The following is a 19975-nucleotide window of genomic DNA, read 5'->3' on the forward strand; positions in this document are numbered from 1 at the left end:
CCTGCGATGGGCTTGTTTAGGCTATCTCTAACATAAACGTCTATCCATATTATTTTATAAAAAAAGAAGAATAAACCTAATACAATATAAAATAAACTAAAATTTGTTTGTTGTTCTCCGAAGCAATTCCTTCTAATTGGAAATGCTGAAAAATAGATTTTCTACTTGCCTTTTCAACATCGTTAATTTGTTTATATAAAATGCTCCTCCACAGAAATAACGAATGCTGGAAGCTGCCTGAGGTCAATGCTTCAATGGGTTTGGAAACGAGTGATAAAGGCTAAAAGCACTCTTGATGAACACTGTGAGACTTTTCTACTTTCATATTTTTATAAATTTTTGTGAAATTCGGTTATTTGCAATTCTCATGCATCTACAGTCAGCGCCTGATAATTGGGGAACTCAAGGGAAAGTGAAATTCGGGTAGATTTTCGATGTTATGATGATGAGATGTGGAAATGAGGGGATGGCCTAAACAGGTCTTGAAAGATGGCCAGAACAGTTATAGTTGGGAAAGGATTTATATTTTGTTTAAAGTAGAAAAGATTCGAATCATAAGGCAGCCTAACTATTGGGTATTTATTGTTTTGAAAGATGAATACTTTCCTTCGAGTTGTTAGACGATGGGCCTACATTTTATATAAGTAGAATTCAATCGTTAGACTCTTGTTCTCAAAATGTAAACATTGTTCTCAAAACTCCAATATATTAACGTTTTTATCCATTTTCGACAGATATTGCTCTGTTTTATTCTGAAAAGTCGAAAGTGGATTCTGAAATCGTTCAACAGCTAAGCAACTGTACAGATGAACTCAAAAGACTGGTGCAGATCTTGACGGCGCTGAGGGAAACTCCTGTGAAAATTACTGATGAGGGTTTGTTGGCTTTGTTTATTCTGGAAAGTATCAACATTATTGACAAAAGTGAAATCCTTCTTGTTACAGATGTTTATAATTTCTGGTGACTCATGGGAAATCCGTAGCTCTCAATACAGTTATTTCAATGCATTGTACGTTCGATTCAAACAATTTCTGGTTCAATGAGTCAGGGTAAAAACCAGACACATTTAAGATCTAAATGTTTATAAGTCTTTTTGCGCCTCGCTCTTACGATTTTATTTTTTATTCTCATTTTCATTTTGACGTAAAAAAATTGCTAATGTTCTATATCAATGAACGTTTTAGCAATTTGCAGAATTTATGATGTTGATTTGTAGATGTTGACAGATTTTTGTGTGACTGCAATGGACCCTGATGTGACGTAACTGTGTCTTTTAGGTTCTGCGAGTATCGCGGTAAAGCTGACTGTCACAACATGCATTCATCGCTACGCCGAAGCTATCATGTTTTTCCTTCGCTCGGGAATATTGCCCGAATCAAAAGGTAAATAAATAGTTGCACCTTTTCTTCCAAATCACGCTTGTAACCATCGTTTGAGTTCCAACAGTATTCGACTTTCCAGCTTTAAAATTAAGTGACCATGGTAAATTTGACAGTCATGGCCTGTTTTACCTTTAACGTGGTTTTGAAACTAGAGCATTTGAAACTAATAAGGGATATATTTTGTAAAATAACTGAAATAACGAAAATATACATTTGAATACTTCCACCTATACTAACGCTATTATTGTAAAAGGTACACACTTGAATAAGCGCTGTATCACCATCAAGATTTATCAAGTACGCCACCATCTCCGATACGAACGACTATCATAAAATAATTAGTGTGACGTCATAAAAAACTTATTATAGAATTTTCAAATTTTGACCACATATCATAAAAGAACACCATAAAATACTCCCACTTTTGCAAAATCATTTAAATTTGTCAGAAATCGGATGAGCTATAAAAGTTTGAAGTTTGCTAACGGATTACTGTTATTTTGGCTCAATTCATAAAGTTATGAACTGAGACCAAATAACAGAGGTTTGATGGGGCCAGAGCTTGTGCTCATCTGGTCATATCTCAGCTAATTCGTAGTACCTTTAACAATTCGTAGTATTTCATGATGCTCTTTCAGGTTATGGGAACAAGTTTCAAAAATTCTAAAAATAGTTTTTGTAACATCATCACTTGACAACTCTTTTCGAACTTCGTAGGCATTTGTTAGGTTTATTTAGTACGCCCATGTTCTCACATCAAATGGAGACTTACTGCCTTTTAGTGGTAAACGCATTTCTTTGATTCAATAACAATTTTTATTTCTTTAAATAATTGTATATATATAGGATTTCATATCTTTCATTTGCTAATATTTTCTTTATTCATAGAGAGCAAGCAGCTCAATTTCAAAAGGTAACGAATTTGTTTTAATCATTTCATTGTTGTGGAAATTACAAAGTGTGATTTAGGCTGTTTTAAGATCCTCCTTGATTGCTAGAAATAGGTCGAGGAATCGTCTTAGACTGAAAAACGAACGATTCATACTTTTATATTTTTGATGGCGATGTTGCTGATGGAAAGATTTCTTATTGACCAAATTTCGATTGCCTTTATCCGAGCATCATCCCCTTAAACTGACTGCGATTGCCAGTTTACATAAAGGTGAACGTTTTCATCTTTGTTGGACCTCCATACAGTGACGATGCATGAGGCCAGAGTTTCTGTCCGTTCGTTATATGATTTGTTCTTTATTCAAAAGGACACTTGATCATTGGAATAAAATTTTGAGACAAATTGTTTGTTTTTGTTTATGTTAATGGAAAGTGTTGTTTATGTCGATAGAGGTTTCAACTGTAAGCACATACAATGCTCCCGCTCTTTTGATATCATACCAAGGTTTTGAGTTACGTCAAGACCTTCCTGATTGGCTCTGATCTGTTGCATTTGACTCCTGCATTCAATGACCAACGGCATCTGCTACGTAATCTGAGACCAGTACTGCTTGAAATATTTTTGCACCCAGCGTCGTCGAGAGGCAGCTCGGGCCCAGGAGTGATTTACAAAGCTGGACCCCCGTGAGAAAATTTCCTGTGGCCACGCCCTTCAGTCTCCCAGAAAACAAGAGAAATGCACTTTTTAGGTACAATTGTTGAAAAGGTTTCTAAGGATTCTTGTGCAAAAGCACTTTCCATGAATCAAGGACATGTAGAAATTTCTCTGCGATAAACTTAGAGGCGGCGAATCTGTATAAGTAGCTGAAATAGTAGCTTTTTTGCATTGTAAATAGATCGATCATGTTACTTTATTACGGGCCCCATCGGAGCATGGGCCCCGGACCTTTTGCCCCTCCTAACCCCCCAACTCTCGACGCCCCTGTTTGTACCTGGTATAGATTTTAATGACCAAGTTATATCTGCCAAAAACTCTATGCGGTATTTTGTTGCCCACAGCTCTTTTACCTTAACAACTTTTTTATTCATTGTTTGTAATATATCTTTTGATAAATATTTTGGTCATCTCTTTTAGTATCGATGACATTGACGACAACCATTTGTTTGTCCATGGTTATTGCAAAGCAATCGAACGAAAGATTTTAGAGAACAATAGCGATGATGATTTTGGATGGGATGGAAAATATCCTCCTCCTTCGGCCAACGTAAGTTCCAATTTTACATTATTTCTGATTTCGTTTCTTAATATTACGTCCTTTATTCTTCTTAAGTTGTTTCGTGGTATCCTATATTCACTTAATTGCTAGAAATTAAATAATTAATTGATTAATGATGAAGAATGAGTGTAAATTAGAGATGTTTAAATTCCGGCCTATTTTTCAACAGACTGTGTGCAAGTGTCTCCTCCTTGACGTCCCAAGAGATGATGTAATGAATTTCGTATCCTTCAGTCGATCATTCTTCGAATGTGCACTTTTTATTTATTTTATTTATTAAATTCTTATTTCAACACGATATCCCATCAGAAACCTGAGTACAAGTTATGACAAATTAAATATATTAATAATGGAAGACAAAAATTTAAATAAATTATTTAATGATATGAGTGAATTGAATTTGACGTCTGATCTTCCTGGGAGTCGTGTTTTAATTCGGGTATCCTGAGCTCTTCAACTGAGCTTTTAATCTTCGTTTGAATTGATTGAGCGGGGGCATGTCCCTTAGATCCCCTCATATAATGGGTATTTCGTTCCAAGCTTCAAGCCCAGAGAAGTGGAATCCTTTTTTTGTACTCTCCAGCTTAAATTTTGGGGTGTCGAGATTTCTATTGTTTTTTGCGCTATAACTAGAAATTTCAATCCTCTGATTATACTTGTTCCAGAGGCTCTCAGGGCACTAGATATTTTGTGTGTCACGATAGAATTATCAAAAGAGATGATCTGATCAACACTTGATTTCATTGCAGACATTTGGCAATTGGGATTGTTTCCGTAAGGTTTTCTGTATGCTGCAACGTTGTCTTATACGTTCGTTCACACTGATACCTTATATAGCGAGACAGCAGTCTGTTGCCTTTACATTATCAGTGCGACCCTATGCCTTGAATCAACTGTAAATTTTACTGTTAATGTTCGAAAGTTTGATGCATGTTAATCTGACCACTAAATTAGTTTAGATTTAGCCTTAACTCGACCAAGCTGTACTACTGGATTTTGGATGCAGAAGATTATCTTGGTATAGAGAAGGTAAGAATTTTGTAACAAATAGGCCATAAAGACGATACATTGCTTTTTGTGGTTGATTAAGAACGTCACTTCAATTTACCCTAGTTTTGGTGGCTCTTTCTCTTTTATCAGCCTTTGTTTGGTGGTCAACCCGAGGACAGATCCTTGTGGTACAAGAAAAAATATAAGGATCGCCAAGCTTATTCTGCCTCAAACCATGCTTAGTATATGTAGATTCTTACCAAGAAAATTCTGTAGCTTGCTTTGCTCTACCGTAATACTTTTTACCTATACGATAAGAATCGATTGCAGGAAACATTAAGCTTCAACAGCTGTGTGCCGGAGGAAGGTTATTCAAGATGCAATAGATCTTAGGAATGCCCATGCAGAACTACTAAAATTTTTTCTTTAAATAGCCTTTCTAAGAAAAAAAATTTCAAAAGATACAAGGAAAATGTTGAGGAGGGCAAATAGATCAAAATTTCAACCGGAAAATTTCCCTCTTCATCTGTTATGAGACAGTACCTTATCTTTGTATCATGTCACTTACAACCGGATAAATTGTTTGAATATTGATAAATTCATGTTTTAAAGAACATCTGAAGAGACGATGGCTGTATTAAATGTTTTTGGAAATTACTTTGAGCGCTGTTTTCGACCACGAAGTTGTTGCTCGCAATGCCCAAGATACGAACAACTTCAAGAATAAATGGGCTGGCTATGATAAAAGAAATTCTATTTTTCAGCTTGCCGAAAATGCATCTTTTTCCTTTGATATGCCCAAAACAAAGAGAATGGTCGTCGAAGCATTTTGGGAAATTGACCATAAACTTCTTGAGGTAAATTTGAAATTTAATACAAATACTTGTCTCTTTATATAATCGATCAAATAGCGACAAAACCTGGATAAGAATACAACGGTTTAATAATACGTGCTTGATTTAACGTGAGCTGTAGAGAAAGCTTTACTTGCAGCAAAAAGTGCTGCATTTTTAAGTTCAAATAATGCTTACTGAGATGAATACCAGTACTCTTTAGTGATTCAGTTGTTGACTTATATCATCATCATTCATATATAACTTGTTTTCTATATATCACATATATTATGTTTAATTTTATATTTCTTTGTGTTTCAGAGTGGTGTTGAGAAATTGGTTGAGTTCGGGCCGGAATCATTACCTATGGCTATGAACGCTGTTTACCACCACGGTGAGTAAGAATTGAAATTTTTGCTCAGTTTTGGGGTCATGTTGACTAAGTCGTAGATTCCTTAAAAAGAGTCTTTGCATTTTGAATTTCTTTTTATTCCCTATAATATGTAACTTTTGACCAGCCATGAAGTTGTTGAAAATTAACGTAAACGTTGAGGTAAATATTAGATTAAAATTGAGCTGAGATTCATTCAGGAATATGACCTTTTCAACTAATAGTTTTTCATACTGGATGTTTTGTCTTATTATTTTCACTGGTAATATGCCTTTTTGGCACGCCTCGGCGTCCAAATTTTCTTCTTTCATTTGAGTCTGACACGGCATACCCCATTAATGACGCAGCCCCTTCCAACCAAATCTACTATCATCTTGTTGCTAGATGACGTCCTTGAAATGGTGTCAGTTTATGTACCCAAATAAAGATTCTCAAAGAAATTTATCTTTCTTTAATAGGCAACAAATCTCTTGCCTGCAGTATCTACAAAGCCAAAGAAATGCTCTCTCCCGGGGACATGGATTGGAAATTATGCATAAGAATTCTCGTCGAACAAAAGTATTTTTCATTTGCCTTCTATTTCTCCTTATGCGTAATGCTTGGAAATTACTTCTGTGTCTTTATTTGTCTTCCAGCTGCAGATAAATGAGTTTTTAAAAATCCCTTTCAGACAAACATTCCTTTTTCCATGTCTTATAACAAAGTCCTTTTAAATTTTATTCAAAGCATTAACAGGTATATTTCCAACCTTTTCTAGTCCAGTTTCAGAATATGATGAGAGATTGAACAACAGGGTTATTCCCGCATTTCTATTCATTATAATGTCATTATGATTTCAAGGGAAAGAACGGTTTTATCCAAAAGCCCCTTTTTGAATTTGTGGAGTAAAAGCTGTGTAATAAATCGAAGAATTCCGGCCACGAAATTCGAAAGCTTTTTATGTCTTCTAATGCAGAGCTTTTATTAATTTATAAACGCTTTGAAAAGGATTGTGGCATTGTATTCCAAGAAAACTCGAACAATCACAAACAATTAAGTTGATAATGCAGAAGGATAAAGGAGAAAGGCGAGTTATTAAATATTATGTTTTCCTATAACTTTTTTCTCGTTATCTTTGACATCTTTCTTTATACTTTTCAGTGCCATTTATGAAGCTTATAATCTGCAGGTAAATTTTTCCACCATGTTGTTAAAAATTTTCAATAAAGTTTCTTCATAAAGTTACTTTAAACAATCATCAAGTGTATCCACCTGATGATTGTTTACACATGAAACTCAGAGTTGTGTCACAATAGTCTGTTCATTTTAGTCTATCTAATTGCTCTGATAAGTTGAGCACTCTGGACAGCAATATGATAATTAATACAATATATAAATCTATATAAATATAAACAATACCTATCTTCACCTTGAAATTAGTCTTGCATGTCAACGTTTCAGAATCTTACAAAAAACGTGTAAATTATTTACTACTGATTTTGTTTGTGTTTCAGGGGAAATATCGTGATAGTGAAATTGGTTTTGAGTTATTTCATTACTTACTGGATGAGTGTATGCATAGTAAGTTCTTCGTTTAATTATACGCTTTTCAAAGTTCATCCAATTTATTCAATAGAGTTGGAAAAACCATTTGTGTTAAATTACAGAACGATTTTCTTCATTTACGGCACCTAATCTTAAAAGGGAGAGTTTTCTTGATTAAGCGAGTTTAGATTCAAGAAATAAATTAGAGATTGGAGATTGGCTTGATGGTCTTCTGAAGCGTCTGGAAATTTCTTCCTGGTTCTTATTATTTATATTGTTACTCAATAGATGGTGCGATGGCAAAGCTGTTTGATTTACATTTAACGGAAGAAGATGAGGTAAATTTAATGTTACGATTAGCCGAAGTGCTCTTAGCTTTTCTTGACTTGAATTAGCATTCTCAAACATATTGTTATTACATAGAGCATGCCAAGCAAAAGGATTTAGATTTTGGATGAGTTTAACTAGGGCATTTGGTTTCCTCCATATTTGGACCTATCAGTGCCCATCACGCTTTTTTCTGTCTTATGGCATTTCTGTCCGCAACCGGACATGAATTTTCCTGCTCAACTTTTTGCAATTTTCTAAGGTTTTTATTCGGGTATTTTAGTTCGGTTTTGATACTTTGCAATATAAACCTATCTAATATGACAACTTGAATTCAATGCAAACTGTGCCGGAGGGTATGTTTATGTTTGTGTATAAATTTCAGTTTTGTTTTTTGTCAGCATACCTTCTTTTTCATTTCTTGGGTCTTTTTTCTTCTGTTCAGGAGTGGCTGTGTCAGTTTTTGCAAGAACACGAAGATCCTATCTCAAAAGAACTTTTGATAATGTTTTGCATAAAAAGGCATCGCTATGCAGAGGCGATTCGACTCGGGGTGGATTTTGAGAAAAGTCGACAGGTTTGCAGTTAATGAATAATCATGAATCGTTAAGAAGTTTTTTATATTATTTTGTTTGGCACTATTTGCATCATAACTGTCTCAGCAAGCATGTAATCTTTTAGACACTCAGTCACCTGCAATGCGTTCAATGTATTACTGAATATGCTGAAGCTCGGGGCAAGCGCGGGACAAGTTTGGGGTAAGCTGGGACATGTTTGGGGTAAGCTGGGACAAGCTCGAGACAAGCTCGAGACAAGCCCGGGGTGGTTTCTAAAACCCGTGAGGAAAACGATCGAAGTTCTCACGTCTCACTTGACAGTTTGATTGTTTCATTCGTAATTTCAATCATGTTCCATTTGCATTTTGTGTGACCTAGAAAATCAAAACATATCGCTCCCGGGCCACTGAAATTTAAATTGTTAAAGTTAAGAAAGGTTAATTTTCAGACAAAGTTGTAATTTTTATACTCGGGTATATAAAGTTATAACTTTTGATAGTGTTTTTCAATGCTTTGCTTCAGCTTTTGAGAACTTTCAGTTTTACGTCAGGATCATTCTAAGCTACAATTTTACAATTAGAGATACTTGATACTTGATATGTACGTTGTTTGTACTTGCGGCTAAAATTCTTTGATTACACAGGAAAACAATGATTGAATAAGGTTTAAAGCCATGAAATATAAACCCCCTTCGTTATTGCTGATGAAGCGCTATGCCTTAGAGTTCTTGTCCTAACATTGGTGACAACAAATTTTATTTAATCAACGTCTTTGAACTTGATTTTAGTTCGTAATTAATCTGTTATCAGTCTTCTTTTCATAAGAATAAGATATTCAGTGTCTCTGTGTTTATTGTATTTTGACATTTGTGTCCTTTCTTCGAAGTTGAATGAGAAGAGCTCTTTATTTGGAGACATCCCCTCAAGACGAGCCATCCTCCATATGAGCGATCAGATTATCTTACCCATGCAAAGAAAGCTGTTGCATTACCCCATTGCGTCTGTGAATAAAGGGACTCTGTCAATCAGAGAAGGTTTGTTAATGTAGTTCATTGCCTGTTCAGTTACATCTGTGAGTAGAAAAACTGTTGAATAAGATAAATCAAGTTTATTTTCTACTGCAATGGAGGAAAGCCAGAGATCCTCATTTTGCTGCAACCACTAACGCTGATCATTGTCAATGTCTGAGCAGTGCAACCTTATTTTCTTTGTAGTACCTCGACCACAGCCTCTCTCTGCTTCGATAGTCAAACGAGGTCCTGTCACTATCGCGTCTCGATCTGATACAATCTTCAAAATTCTCCATTCAGTCGAAGAAAGTAGGTAAGTGATGGCTTGTGATTAAATATTTCTTTACCATAGCTTTTTGTTGAATCGGCAAAATGCGTAGCTACCACCAATCTCATCCAACCTTTTTGGCGCCCTTCTCGGCTTGGGGTTGAGGGTAATCTACCCTTTTGTGGTCCTGGATGATGATGACTTTGCATTTATGAATAATGTCTGCCTTGATACGTACGAGTAGGATTTGTAGCAGTGTTTGAAATAATCAAGCAATTTTGCGAGGGAACAGTTTGATCCATGTAACAATGCATGTCCGAATTCCAATTTGGCTTTAAGCGTTCCACCAGCCCTATGTTTAAAAGAAGACCATCAGGATTCTTGTAGAATTTGCACCTTTCTCGAATCCAGACCCTAGAAAGCAAACATGAATACAAAAGGAAGATACACAGGATAGGCTGTCCGCCGGATTGCGTGAATCTTGCAATGAATGTTGATAAAAGGTAATAGACAACAACAAAGCAAAATTAGGATGAGAATCCAATGTGTTGTGAAATCGAATCAACGTTTGCTTGAATAAACGGAGCTGATGAAATATCCACTTGGTAACTTAACACAGTATAAGCTTTATCTGAATTTTTAATTAGGCAGAAACATAAATGAAAGAAAACATATATAATAGCCCTCTATCTACATCACCAAATTTACCCTTACTGACCCCCATTATAAAATGTGATTTCTATCAACCCATAAAGAAGCCAATGTAATCTGTCTTTTTGTACCGTATTCAATGAATCATCAAAACGTAAACCTCTTTCCACATTAGTCTCTTTAACCCTGTTATTGCAGTAGACTGTTATGGCCACACAATCAATGTTGCTTGAGAAGCTGTGACAGTAAGCGAAGTGTGACTGTTAGCCGGCCTTAATTTAACAGACAGGCATATTTGGGCCTAAATCTTATTTGACTGTAACGTCAGTGTAACGATAAATGCGACGAAAATACGCGGTGTCCACTGTGGTAATATATTTTACAAACAATTTATTTTAGACTCACACCTCAAAAAGTGACATCACAAGAATCATTCAACCTGCCATTTGTACGTAGTGCCAGCAAGCCTTTGTCTACAAGGAGAAAAAGGTAAAACATTGACAGAATCAACTCTTTTTTCATCTTTAAAGTACATAGCGTTGCACGTTATTGATTCCTGGCCATGCTTAAGCTAGTGCTGTTGGTCCAGGAACCTTGAGATAAGGTTTGAATAGAAACGTCGATGTGTATTTGTTTACCAAATTACAGATAAAATTTGCTTAGCAATTGCATGTTTCGAATAGAAATGAAACTTAACAAGGCACAAGAACCGTTTCAAAAGAATTTTGAATCAATGTACTGTGGCTAGGTTTATAAATCTATTCCAAAAGTGGGTGTTACTAAAGTTGTGTAGAAGAAATGTCTGAGAATTGGGGAATGATAGGGCCACATTGTAAGGCGAGGCATGCAACCCACGAGGACAACACTAGAGAACAATTTACACATTTTACTTCTAATTATTCACAAAATAATTAACTCTTAACAATCATCCAAGATATCAACAAAGCAAATAAGAATGTAAATAGATTAAGATTTGTTTTCAAATACACCATAATGTATGTGATTTCATTTTCGTTAAGTTCAATAGTCTAGACAAATTGGAAGTAATAAAGACAAAACATGATTGCGCTTTACTTAGCAGTAAAATTTAGAGATAGCATACAGCAAAATGTAGCTGATATTTTAAAATAGTATGAAACAGTGTGTAGCGGGTGACGTTTTGTGCTTTTTTATTAAATAGAAGAGATTATAGCCTTGTGCGTCCTGAAGCCAAAGTGAGTGCTGCTGCTACAACTGGAAGAAAGGTCAGTTGTTTAGCGCTACATTTAGATTATAATGCCTTACCTTATAATGATTACTTTTTGGCAATCAACGTTTTGCTAGCATGAAAACATGGAACACGGAATGGTAGAGTGTTGACAATTTTTCTATACGTTTTCAAACATAGACCCTTTTAGTCATTGTTTTGAGACTAATAAACAGAAAACTGCTCCTATTCACTCCACCACTTAATGTTTTTGAGACAACTTTCCAGTGTCCAATGTGTCCTTCCAGTACTATACTTACAATCTATATAACCTATAATATATGTAGGCCAATAATGATTGACAGATGACCTAAGCCACTTTAGTATCTATCGATTGCTTTAATGTAAGCCACAACAATTTTGCTTTATAGACATAGATTTTTGCTCTTTCAGTCCATCATAAAACCTGTTATTCCTGACACCAGTAAGAGTGACGTACCGATAAAACGAAGGTAAGACACCCTCGTCCATTTTGTGATGCCTACCAAAAACCTCACCGTGTTTATCAGCCTTTTACCTATCCATTATATTAACAAAAGTTACGTTTTTTTCTATACAACATCTTTCAATTCTTCTAGTTTTCGATTTTTCAAATTTCTAAAAATGCCAATCAATGTATTTTTCTCTATCTACACTAATTATTTGATAATCTCGCGTGTTGCTTCGTTTTGCTGCGTGTCACTTCGTTTGCTGCGTTTAAAGAGAACTTTTCTCAATATATTCTCTCGGTGTTATGCAATTGTTGGAAGGTTCTCCCAAAGACCCTTCCAGGTAAAGCAGACTATTGCATTCCCTGTTTTCTTTAATTTAAATAGACTCAAATTTCTAATTCATTTGGTGCTCTTTTGACCCAACAGGAAGCATTTATTTTACGGAGCTGAGGCCATGAAGCTGCTACAAACGCCTCCTGTTATCAAGGTATGACGTTTTCAACAAGCAATGTCCTGTGTTGAAACACCTCTCGTTTTTAGTCATCCGAAACATCAAACATTCATTCACGAGGCTCGCACAGAGTCGGGGAGATATGGAACACCTGAAGTCTCTGGAAAACTTGGAAAATAACATGTTATAGAACCTTATCAAGGAAATTTTGAAAAGTTAAGAGATTTTGTGTTGAATTCGTCTGAGTTAGAAAGGAGTCTATGAATGGTTACCCTGCCCCGGACAGTCTAATTGAGGGTTAACAGTCACGAATTCGCTTACCACATATGCCTAAGGGTACAAACGAACGAGCACAGCACGCTATACATCATAATATTTGTTATCACCATGGTTCCAAATATACAGAGGACGTTCATGTGTTCTTTCGCTCTCTTGCTTTTCATTACAGTACCTGATACGTGAAGTAATTCAAGACCTTATAATAACATTTCTAAAACTTGTGGAAAGTACAAGTTATTTTCGATTTTTAATGAATGTTTATTTATGTTGCTGTTTTTTGTAGGATCCGCTACAGTTGAAGCAAATTAGAAGCCATCAAACTCCTGCATCGATACTAAAAGTAACATTTTTTCCAAAAATACTTAAACCAATGTATAAAGATATGTTTTAGTACTATGTGTAGACCTTAGCTGAGAATGTTGAAATTGCCTGCAATGTATTTTTTTTAAAGAATAATTTATTGTGTTGGCGAAAATTTATCTCATTATGACCATAAACCTATATTGGAATTAAACTTGCAAGAGAAACGATAATGAAAAGTATTCTTTTCTTTCATTTCAAGCCCTCAAACAAAAAATTCACAACAGGGAAGTCAGCGAGAAAGAGAGTTGTTATATGTGAGTGAATGCTTTTTCTTCCCTGATTTGCAGTTCTTTATATTATGGTGTTATGTTTCCATGCACTTAGAGGATGTAATGCTATAACTCGTGTACTTGTCAAAAGAAGATTGACTACCATCCCCCGTCCAGGTTGTCAAAGAGTTTTAACGTGCAGCCAGTTTGACTGTCTTTTGACTACAAAGACGGAGAATGGCTCAATAGTTCTTTGACGCGCAAAGCTTCGCCTTTACAATAAGACATGGTTAACAATTTCTTTTTGGGCTTACTGTGGATCTTGGCAACGTCTCGTCTAGTCATGCTTTAACAATGTATTTTATTCTCCCGAAACCCCCGTCTTACAATCATAATTCTCCTTCCAGCTGATCCAAACGTATCGTTTTCCCCCGTCAAAATACCCGACTCTCCTACCCAGCCGCCTGAGTCACCTTCGTTCCTAACACCAGAAGTTTTCAAGCATGAAACGAAGCACGAAGCGAAAGCAAATACTGGTAACTTTCTTATGAGTTTTCAATCAACTGCCAATTCGTTTTTACAGGATTTATTCTGTATAATAACACCGTAGCTCATACTTTATTTGTGCAGAATAGCTTCCCAGAATATTTCCTTCACTTGCTTTCTATTTTGATGTTCATTATTTCTTTAGATTTTTTAAATGTCACCAGTCAGCAAAGGTGGATAAAGGCTGTTTAGCTTGTTTTAAACTGAATAGAGATAAATATCGATTTTAAAAAACAGCTTTTGATTCCCATCATAACTTCTTTTTTCACTTAAAGGTTAATTGAAAGCAAATTCGTAAACAACATTTATTTATCATGGTTTTGAAAGAAGCAAAAATTTCAAAACATACCACTAAAAGCTTTTTCATCTGACGCTCCTCAGAGTATAAAACGTCAGAATAAGAGTCCGAAAGAACACGATGGAAAATATATTTCACATTTATTTATCAGTTAAAGAATATTGGCTTCAAATGATTACCCAACGCAGATATCGTCCCTGATATTACAGCTTTTTAACAGAGTAGAGATTAAACATTGTTGATATTCTTCTGCTTCAGCTGCCATTCAAAATATATTCTATTTTTGAAACGCCATTTTCAGATAAAGATGACGAGAAATCTCTTCCTGATAACGATGACGTCAAAAGAAACCTCAGTTTGGACCTTGAAGAAACAAAGGTGGAACCACCAACGGACCATGTGGTGGAGCCTGTTAGCCCGAAAGAGGAAGATGACGGAGAATGTATGTATCGTGAAAATATTGAACTGTTGAATAAAATTTCTTCTGCTTGAATGCCTGTTTCAAAATTTGATACACTCCATGAAAGAGTTTTTTTGTCAGCAAACGACAGTGCCTTTTATACTTCATTCCATCTTGCCCAATATCCTACATCCGTGCCGCAGAAAGGATAGAATTATTGGGGGCGCCATTTTTAGGGAGAATAGGAAAAAGGGGATTTTTCATTGGACAAAAAGGATTATTGTAGTTTTTGGGGGGCTCGAACCCATCCCCCCCCAAGAAAAAAGTAGCGATAGCCCTGTTCTGCGTATATTAACGGGTATCTTGTTTAAATTGTGTTCAGAAGTAATGTTTTGCTGAATTAGCAAGGTTGATCTAGTGAGGCTATGATCGGCTGATGTATTTTGCAAAACCATTTTCCAGAATCAGCTCAAGGATCGTGTGCAACCAAAAAAAGGATTTTCCACAGTTTCTGACCAGGAGCTTTTTTGTTTAGTTTTCCATTATGTGATACTAGAGGTTGTTGTTAAGGCCTCGAAGAAATTTGACTACTGAAAGCTGAAAGATGGAATTCACGACACAAGGCGAAAGATCAAACTAGGAAAAGTGACTTTCTCTTTGTTTTCCAGAGCAACAAATTAAGTTTTACTGCATATATGAAAATATTTTGGGTATTTCCGATTTCACTAAGAATTCCAAGTCAATTTAGTGTGTTTTAACATAAGACACTTCAAAATTTATTCAAGTTACTGTTCACTAGTTAGGGTCAGTACAGGTAGTCTTTTGTAAAAGTTGTTTTTGTAAAGGGGTAGTGAAATGGGCACCCGTTTGTAAAGATATATTTAACATTTCTGTAGGTGAAATAACTTTCAAGTCTGAAGTGCTAGACATGACAAATGCAGTCCTTGACCAAACCAACATTAGACAAGCTGAATTATGTTTCACTGGCGAAAATGATACTGCCTCGCAAGCCCGCACTTTTAAGGTTCCGGATACGGAATCAGCGAGTTCGGGTAAACCGGCTATTGAACCGCCTGCTGAACCGCTTGAGATTGAGGAACGAATTGATACACCTGGACTTAAAACCGTCTTGCCGAATGCAGAGAAAACAGGTAAATTCAGAAGGGTTTTGCCTAGGTATTTTCAGTTAAGGTGAACGATTTCATATCATATTTGTAAATGTGGTATCCGAAGAAGTGGGAAATGAAGAAGCTTTTTATTTTTTAATAACATTTTAATATTATTGTCTTTATACTTACCCCGAAGTTTGCCACATTTTTTGTATTTGTGACTACCTAGGTAGATTCAGGTAGCTGTGAAGCTATGCTTTTCGAGCAGTGTTCTGGTCCTTTTCTCTCGATGTGACAACACCTCGTGATTCCTATGCCTGGAATTACAGAAAGTTGGCAACTCCTTTCACTCGAAGTGAATGTTCCTTCATGTCAGTGACTTTCTTTGATCTGTACCTCACACTTCAAATTCATGCCACCGTTTTCCAAAATTTTAGACCTCTTTTTTTGGAACTAAATTAGGTAAACGACTCCTGTAGCATGCTATAACGCTTTGCTATCCTTATTTCAGTAACGATCAAAGATGAAATTACATCACATGATGTTGTGAGTAAACAGGCTGAATGTAGTCAAACGGATGACGTAACGGAAGCAAAACTTATAAAACAAGATGAGCAGTCAAATATATCTCCTGGGGATTTAATTGTTGATTCGACAGAAGGTTTGTAGCATCCATGATAACTCACAACGAAGAACATTGTGCTGGCTATTACTAAGGCAAAATTCAGTCTGGAGAGTTATTGGTTTTCTAGCCATAAGTCTTGTTAAATAAAATATAGTGCCAGCGCGTTATTCGGTTAGCCCCTTTATCCTTACACACACATATCTCACAAGCAATTACTTAACTTTAGTTCGTACCTTTTATAAGTTGATTTTGCCTGTTTTCACCTGAAATACCATATTATAGTGCCAAATATATTTACAAGAAAAGCAGTCACCAGTAGTCACCAGCTAACAGCTTTCAGGATGTCTTTTCTTATTGTGAATAAGATCTTTCAAAAATCCTCCCAAAGGCAGTTATAAGCAGTTGACATTTTATGTTGCCTTCTGCAGGAGAGGATGTCTATTCAGAAAAAGCAAATGAAGAACTGCCTCATAGTGTTCCTTACGTTCTTGAAAGTGAGACAGTTACCATAGTGAATACTGAAACGGAACATGAAAAGGAGACCGGAACTCAAGACGAGTCCATATTAGAAGGTGCATAAGATTTTTTAGGCCAATTTATATTTTTGCTTTCAATCAATAATGGAGATCTTTGATAACAGAAAGACTAAAGATTTTTACTCAAAAATTAAATGGTTTTCCCAAAACCTGATCAAATCTATAGTTTTTTCGTTTTCTAAAAATTATTATTTTATTTGTGTACTCTTTCAATGTTTGAATTTTTTTAGAATACATATATCTTCGTTAGGTTTATTCCCCTTTCTATGAATTTATTCGCCTACCCGTTCAATATGCAACCGATTAAACTGTTTTCCACTCTTGTGTCAGACTTTGACAATTTTGACAACATCAAGCTATATTCAGTCTTTCGATTTTGCTGACGTGATATATGATTGCAATACGACACTTTTCAGTTGCCAGTTGCTTCTTCTTAAAGTACATTTTGTGTATCTGTTGGGAATATAACTCTTGCTCCTTGCTAACGCGTTGCTCCTCAAAATACAATTTAATTCCTTGTAGTTGAAACAGAAACAGAAGAAACTGAAGAAACTGCAAAACAGAGTGAAAAACATGAATTTGAAGGGGAGGCTGAAGTAGTTGAATCATCAAAAATCGAAAATAACACAAATGACGATGAGAAGGATGGTGGACATGGCAAAGATGATTCTCCAAGTTTCACCTTAGAACTGGAACCAGAGCAATTGGAAGATGGGGAAGATGCTGAGCCAGAAGTAAGTATCCATCTCAAAAGGGAAGGTGAGTTGGTTGATCCCAGGCTGGAGTTATCTCCTGAGCTGCAGTTCAGACCACGAGTAGGTGCAGAGGCAAATCCTGGTACCTCTTTTGAGCAGAAGAGAAACAACAATGACGTCAGCATGAAGGCGTCGGTTAAGGAGGAAGCTTTGGTTCCAGATGCAATGGTTTGCGTCGAGCCGGAAAGTGATACTGAGAATAACGAGGAGCATAATTTGTTGCCATGCTTGAAGATAGAAATGCCAAGCCTTAGGAAACCAGTGCTTAGTTTAACAACGCCAGTTAGTGAATTAAGCACTCCTAATTTTGATTTAGGCCCATTTAATCTAAATCCTATTGCTCCAATTTCTACTAAAGATGTAGACGTAACGATCGAAAGTGCTCCTGTCTCTTCAGACTTCACATTACCCAGTTTAAGAAACCCAGTACCCCAAGCTGCTGCTGTTCAAGGAGTTTTAAAAGAGGGCAGAGGAAACCTTAGAGTTTATGTTGATTCAATTGACATTACAAAAGAGATGAGGCATATGGATTCGTCATTTGAATCGCAGGAAAGCAGTTTTTTGTCATCAGCAACGGATTTTGACAGCAAACCTTCGGATTTTGGATATCTGACAGACGAAAAGGGGGCGACACCTCCCAAACAAGCAAAAACTGCCCCAGATATTTCCAGAGTATCCACTAGGAGGAGAGGTTGGTGCATCATAACAATCATAGTCACCACTATGTGTTATTACCAGTCGTCATTATTCTAATCAATGAACTTCTATGCAATCGTCAAACTTACTCAAAAGATTTGTAGTTGAAGTGTATCTTTCTCATTGCTGCACTTTTATCGGCTTTGTAGAGTTATGTACATTCTTTCTTCAGTTCTCAGCTAATGAACCTTTCTTATCACACAGGTCCTGAAAAACCATTAGAAAAAAACGAAAGCACGCCGGTGAAAGCAAGGAAATCTTTGTCTCCCACAAAACAAAAGCGTCGCTCCTTCCAGACACCAAGGCGATCACCAAAAGATGTTGGCTACACTCCACCCGTCACTAGGCTCTCTGCAAAGAAGGGTACCCCCGTCACTGTTTCAGGCTCTGTAAGCCGCTTGCAAGAAATCGGGGAAAACAGTTTACTAAGGTATGAGAACAATATGACAATTTTTGGCGCCACTTTGTCGTGGCTGTTAGAAATGACGTTGCCGTTTATCCGTTCCCCAACTGTTCATCATTAGTGTCATTTCTCTAGTTGCTTCATGGGAAGTCCACTGGGAAAGAAAAACGCCTAGTTGGTGATAGTGCTCACCATCATTATAGGTTGCTTTCGGCCTAAGTGCCTATAAATTTTCGTGGCCAAATAATTCGATTGCCTAAATTTTCTTATTTCAATCGCAGATTTTCCCGAAATAAATATCCCTTTTTACGCCAACATTGTTATCATTGTTCAGAGTTTCCGATAATTGGAGTAAGCTTTTCTTTACCCTACGAGTTTGAATGATCGGATCTTGACTAAGTTTTACTAAACGTTCTCATCTTTGTGTGAATCGCCTGTTTATATTTCAGCTCAAGTGTCAGTGAGAGTCCAATATCATTCACTCCTTTGAGCAACTCGACAAAAAAGAAACCAAGGGGTCGGCCTAAGAGGTACTCCTTACAAAGCCCAATGGTTTCCACCACACACGGAATGACTCTGCGCTCGCGAACAAAGAATACAACACCAGAACGAGTTTAATGCAAAAGAGGCTTTATCGTGATGGGTGCGCGCTGATGTGCCTATCCAGGACCCTCGACGGGAGCAATAAGCTTTTAATCCACCTAAAAATTCTGTATGAATTAGTTAATTAAGCGATAAGCATTTGCTGGTAGCTTCGAAAATCGTCACTTTTGATATACGATTTGCTCCAATAATGAAAAACATTTATCACGAGTGGCGCATTTTTTGGTTATGTTAATTATACATGGGTCTGGTTTTTGCTTTTTGTGGAAAAATTATTTATGAAACAGGAGATGCAGGAGTTGATTAAGAGGAACGGAGAGGGACACTGCTAACACCAGAGGGTCCTTTCAAGCAAGGTGCATTTTTTGATTAATTGTATTGCCAAGCTTGGCTTATTTAAGTGTTAAACACATAGGAGCGCGTGCTATTCACAAAGCTCTACACTAGGATTAAAGTCTATCCTTGACAAAATTGGATGCAAGTAACTCTTCACAGAAGAGGACACATTGCAACGTTTCTTCCCATCCCGGCTTCCTTCGACAGAACTCGCATTCACAAACTATATAGAAATATTAGCCCTTATCTTGCATTTTTATCAAACAAAAATTTGCGTCTTGCTGTTTTAAAATCACATCTTTGAATTTCTTAATGCTAATAAACCTTAAATGAATTTAATGGCTAGCAATTAAAATCTTTAGGTTTGATGACGTCATTAGATGCAATACGCAGCGCTGTTGTGTCAGTAGTTACGTTAATTATATGTATTTTGTCCATGCTAGAAGAATCGAAGACTGTTTGTTTTCTACAGCTACTTGTGTGCTATACTTTTCTTGACGTCCGCCCAAGTCAGTAATTCCTTACATGCGTAGGGTTTGACTCGGAAATTGTTTGTAAAGTCTAGCTTAAAACATCAAGCAACTAGTCG

The 19975-nt window shown here is 36.4% G+C and overlaps 1 protein-coding gene across 2 annotated transcripts in view; it reads left to right on the forward strand.

Moving 5' to 3' along the window:
- The window catches only part of LOC135688086 (protein ELYS), a 33970-nt gene extending 14113 nt beyond the window's left edge, over positions 1-19857 (forward strand). The window contains exons 16-45 of one of the 2 annotated variants that reach the window (XM_065204792.2): positions 215-304; positions 735-875; positions 1278-1382; positions 2271-2295; positions 3409-3538; positions 3720-3773; positions 4532-4579; positions 5305-5397; positions 5695-5767; positions 6223-6322; positions 6905-6932; positions 7258-7324; positions 7577-7626; positions 8061-8192; positions 9058-9205; positions 9386-9494; positions 10500-10589; positions 11281-11344; positions 11740-11798; positions 12204-12264; positions 12791-12847; positions 13070-13124; positions 13487-13615; positions 14225-14365; positions 15220-15474; positions 15944-16093; positions 16486-16629; positions 17116-18039; positions 18249-18474; positions 18897-19857. In XM_065204792.2, the coding sequence (XP_065060864.2) occupies positions 215-304; positions 735-875; positions 1278-1382; positions 2271-2295; positions 3409-3538; positions 3720-3773; positions 4532-4579; positions 5305-5397; positions 5695-5767; positions 6223-6322; positions 6905-6932; positions 7258-7324; positions 7577-7626; positions 8061-8192; positions 9058-9205; positions 9386-9494; positions 10500-10589; positions 11281-11344; positions 11740-11798; positions 12204-12264; positions 12791-12847; positions 13070-13124; positions 13487-13615; positions 14225-14365; positions 15220-15474; positions 15944-16093; positions 16486-16629; positions 17116-18039; positions 18249-18474; positions 18897-19065 (3917 nt within the window). In that variant the 3' untranslated portion in view covers positions 19066-19857. The remainder of the gene's footprint in view (positions 1-214; positions 305-734; positions 876-1277; positions 1383-2270; positions 2296-3408; positions 3539-3719; positions 3774-4531; positions 4580-5304; positions 5398-5694; positions 5768-6222; positions 6323-6904; positions 6933-7257; positions 7325-7576; positions 7627-8060; positions 8193-9057; positions 9206-9385; positions 9495-10499; positions 10590-11280; positions 11345-11739; positions 11799-12203; positions 12265-12790; positions 12848-13069; positions 13125-13486; positions 13616-14224; positions 14366-15219; positions 15475-15943; positions 16094-16485; positions 16630-17115; positions 18040-18248; positions 18475-18896) is intronic. The other variant, XM_065204793.2, reaches the window with a different exon arrangement.
- Positions 19858-19975: the final 118 nt, after the last annotated feature.

This window comes from Rhopilema esculentum, chromosome 19, assembly GCF_057945365.1.
Source record: "Rhopilema esculentum isolate cy_ngs chromosome 19, ASM5794536v1, whole genome shotgun sequence".
NCBI lineage: Eukaryota > Metazoa > Cnidaria > Scyphozoa > Rhizostomeae > Rhizostomatidae > Rhopilema > Rhopilema esculentum.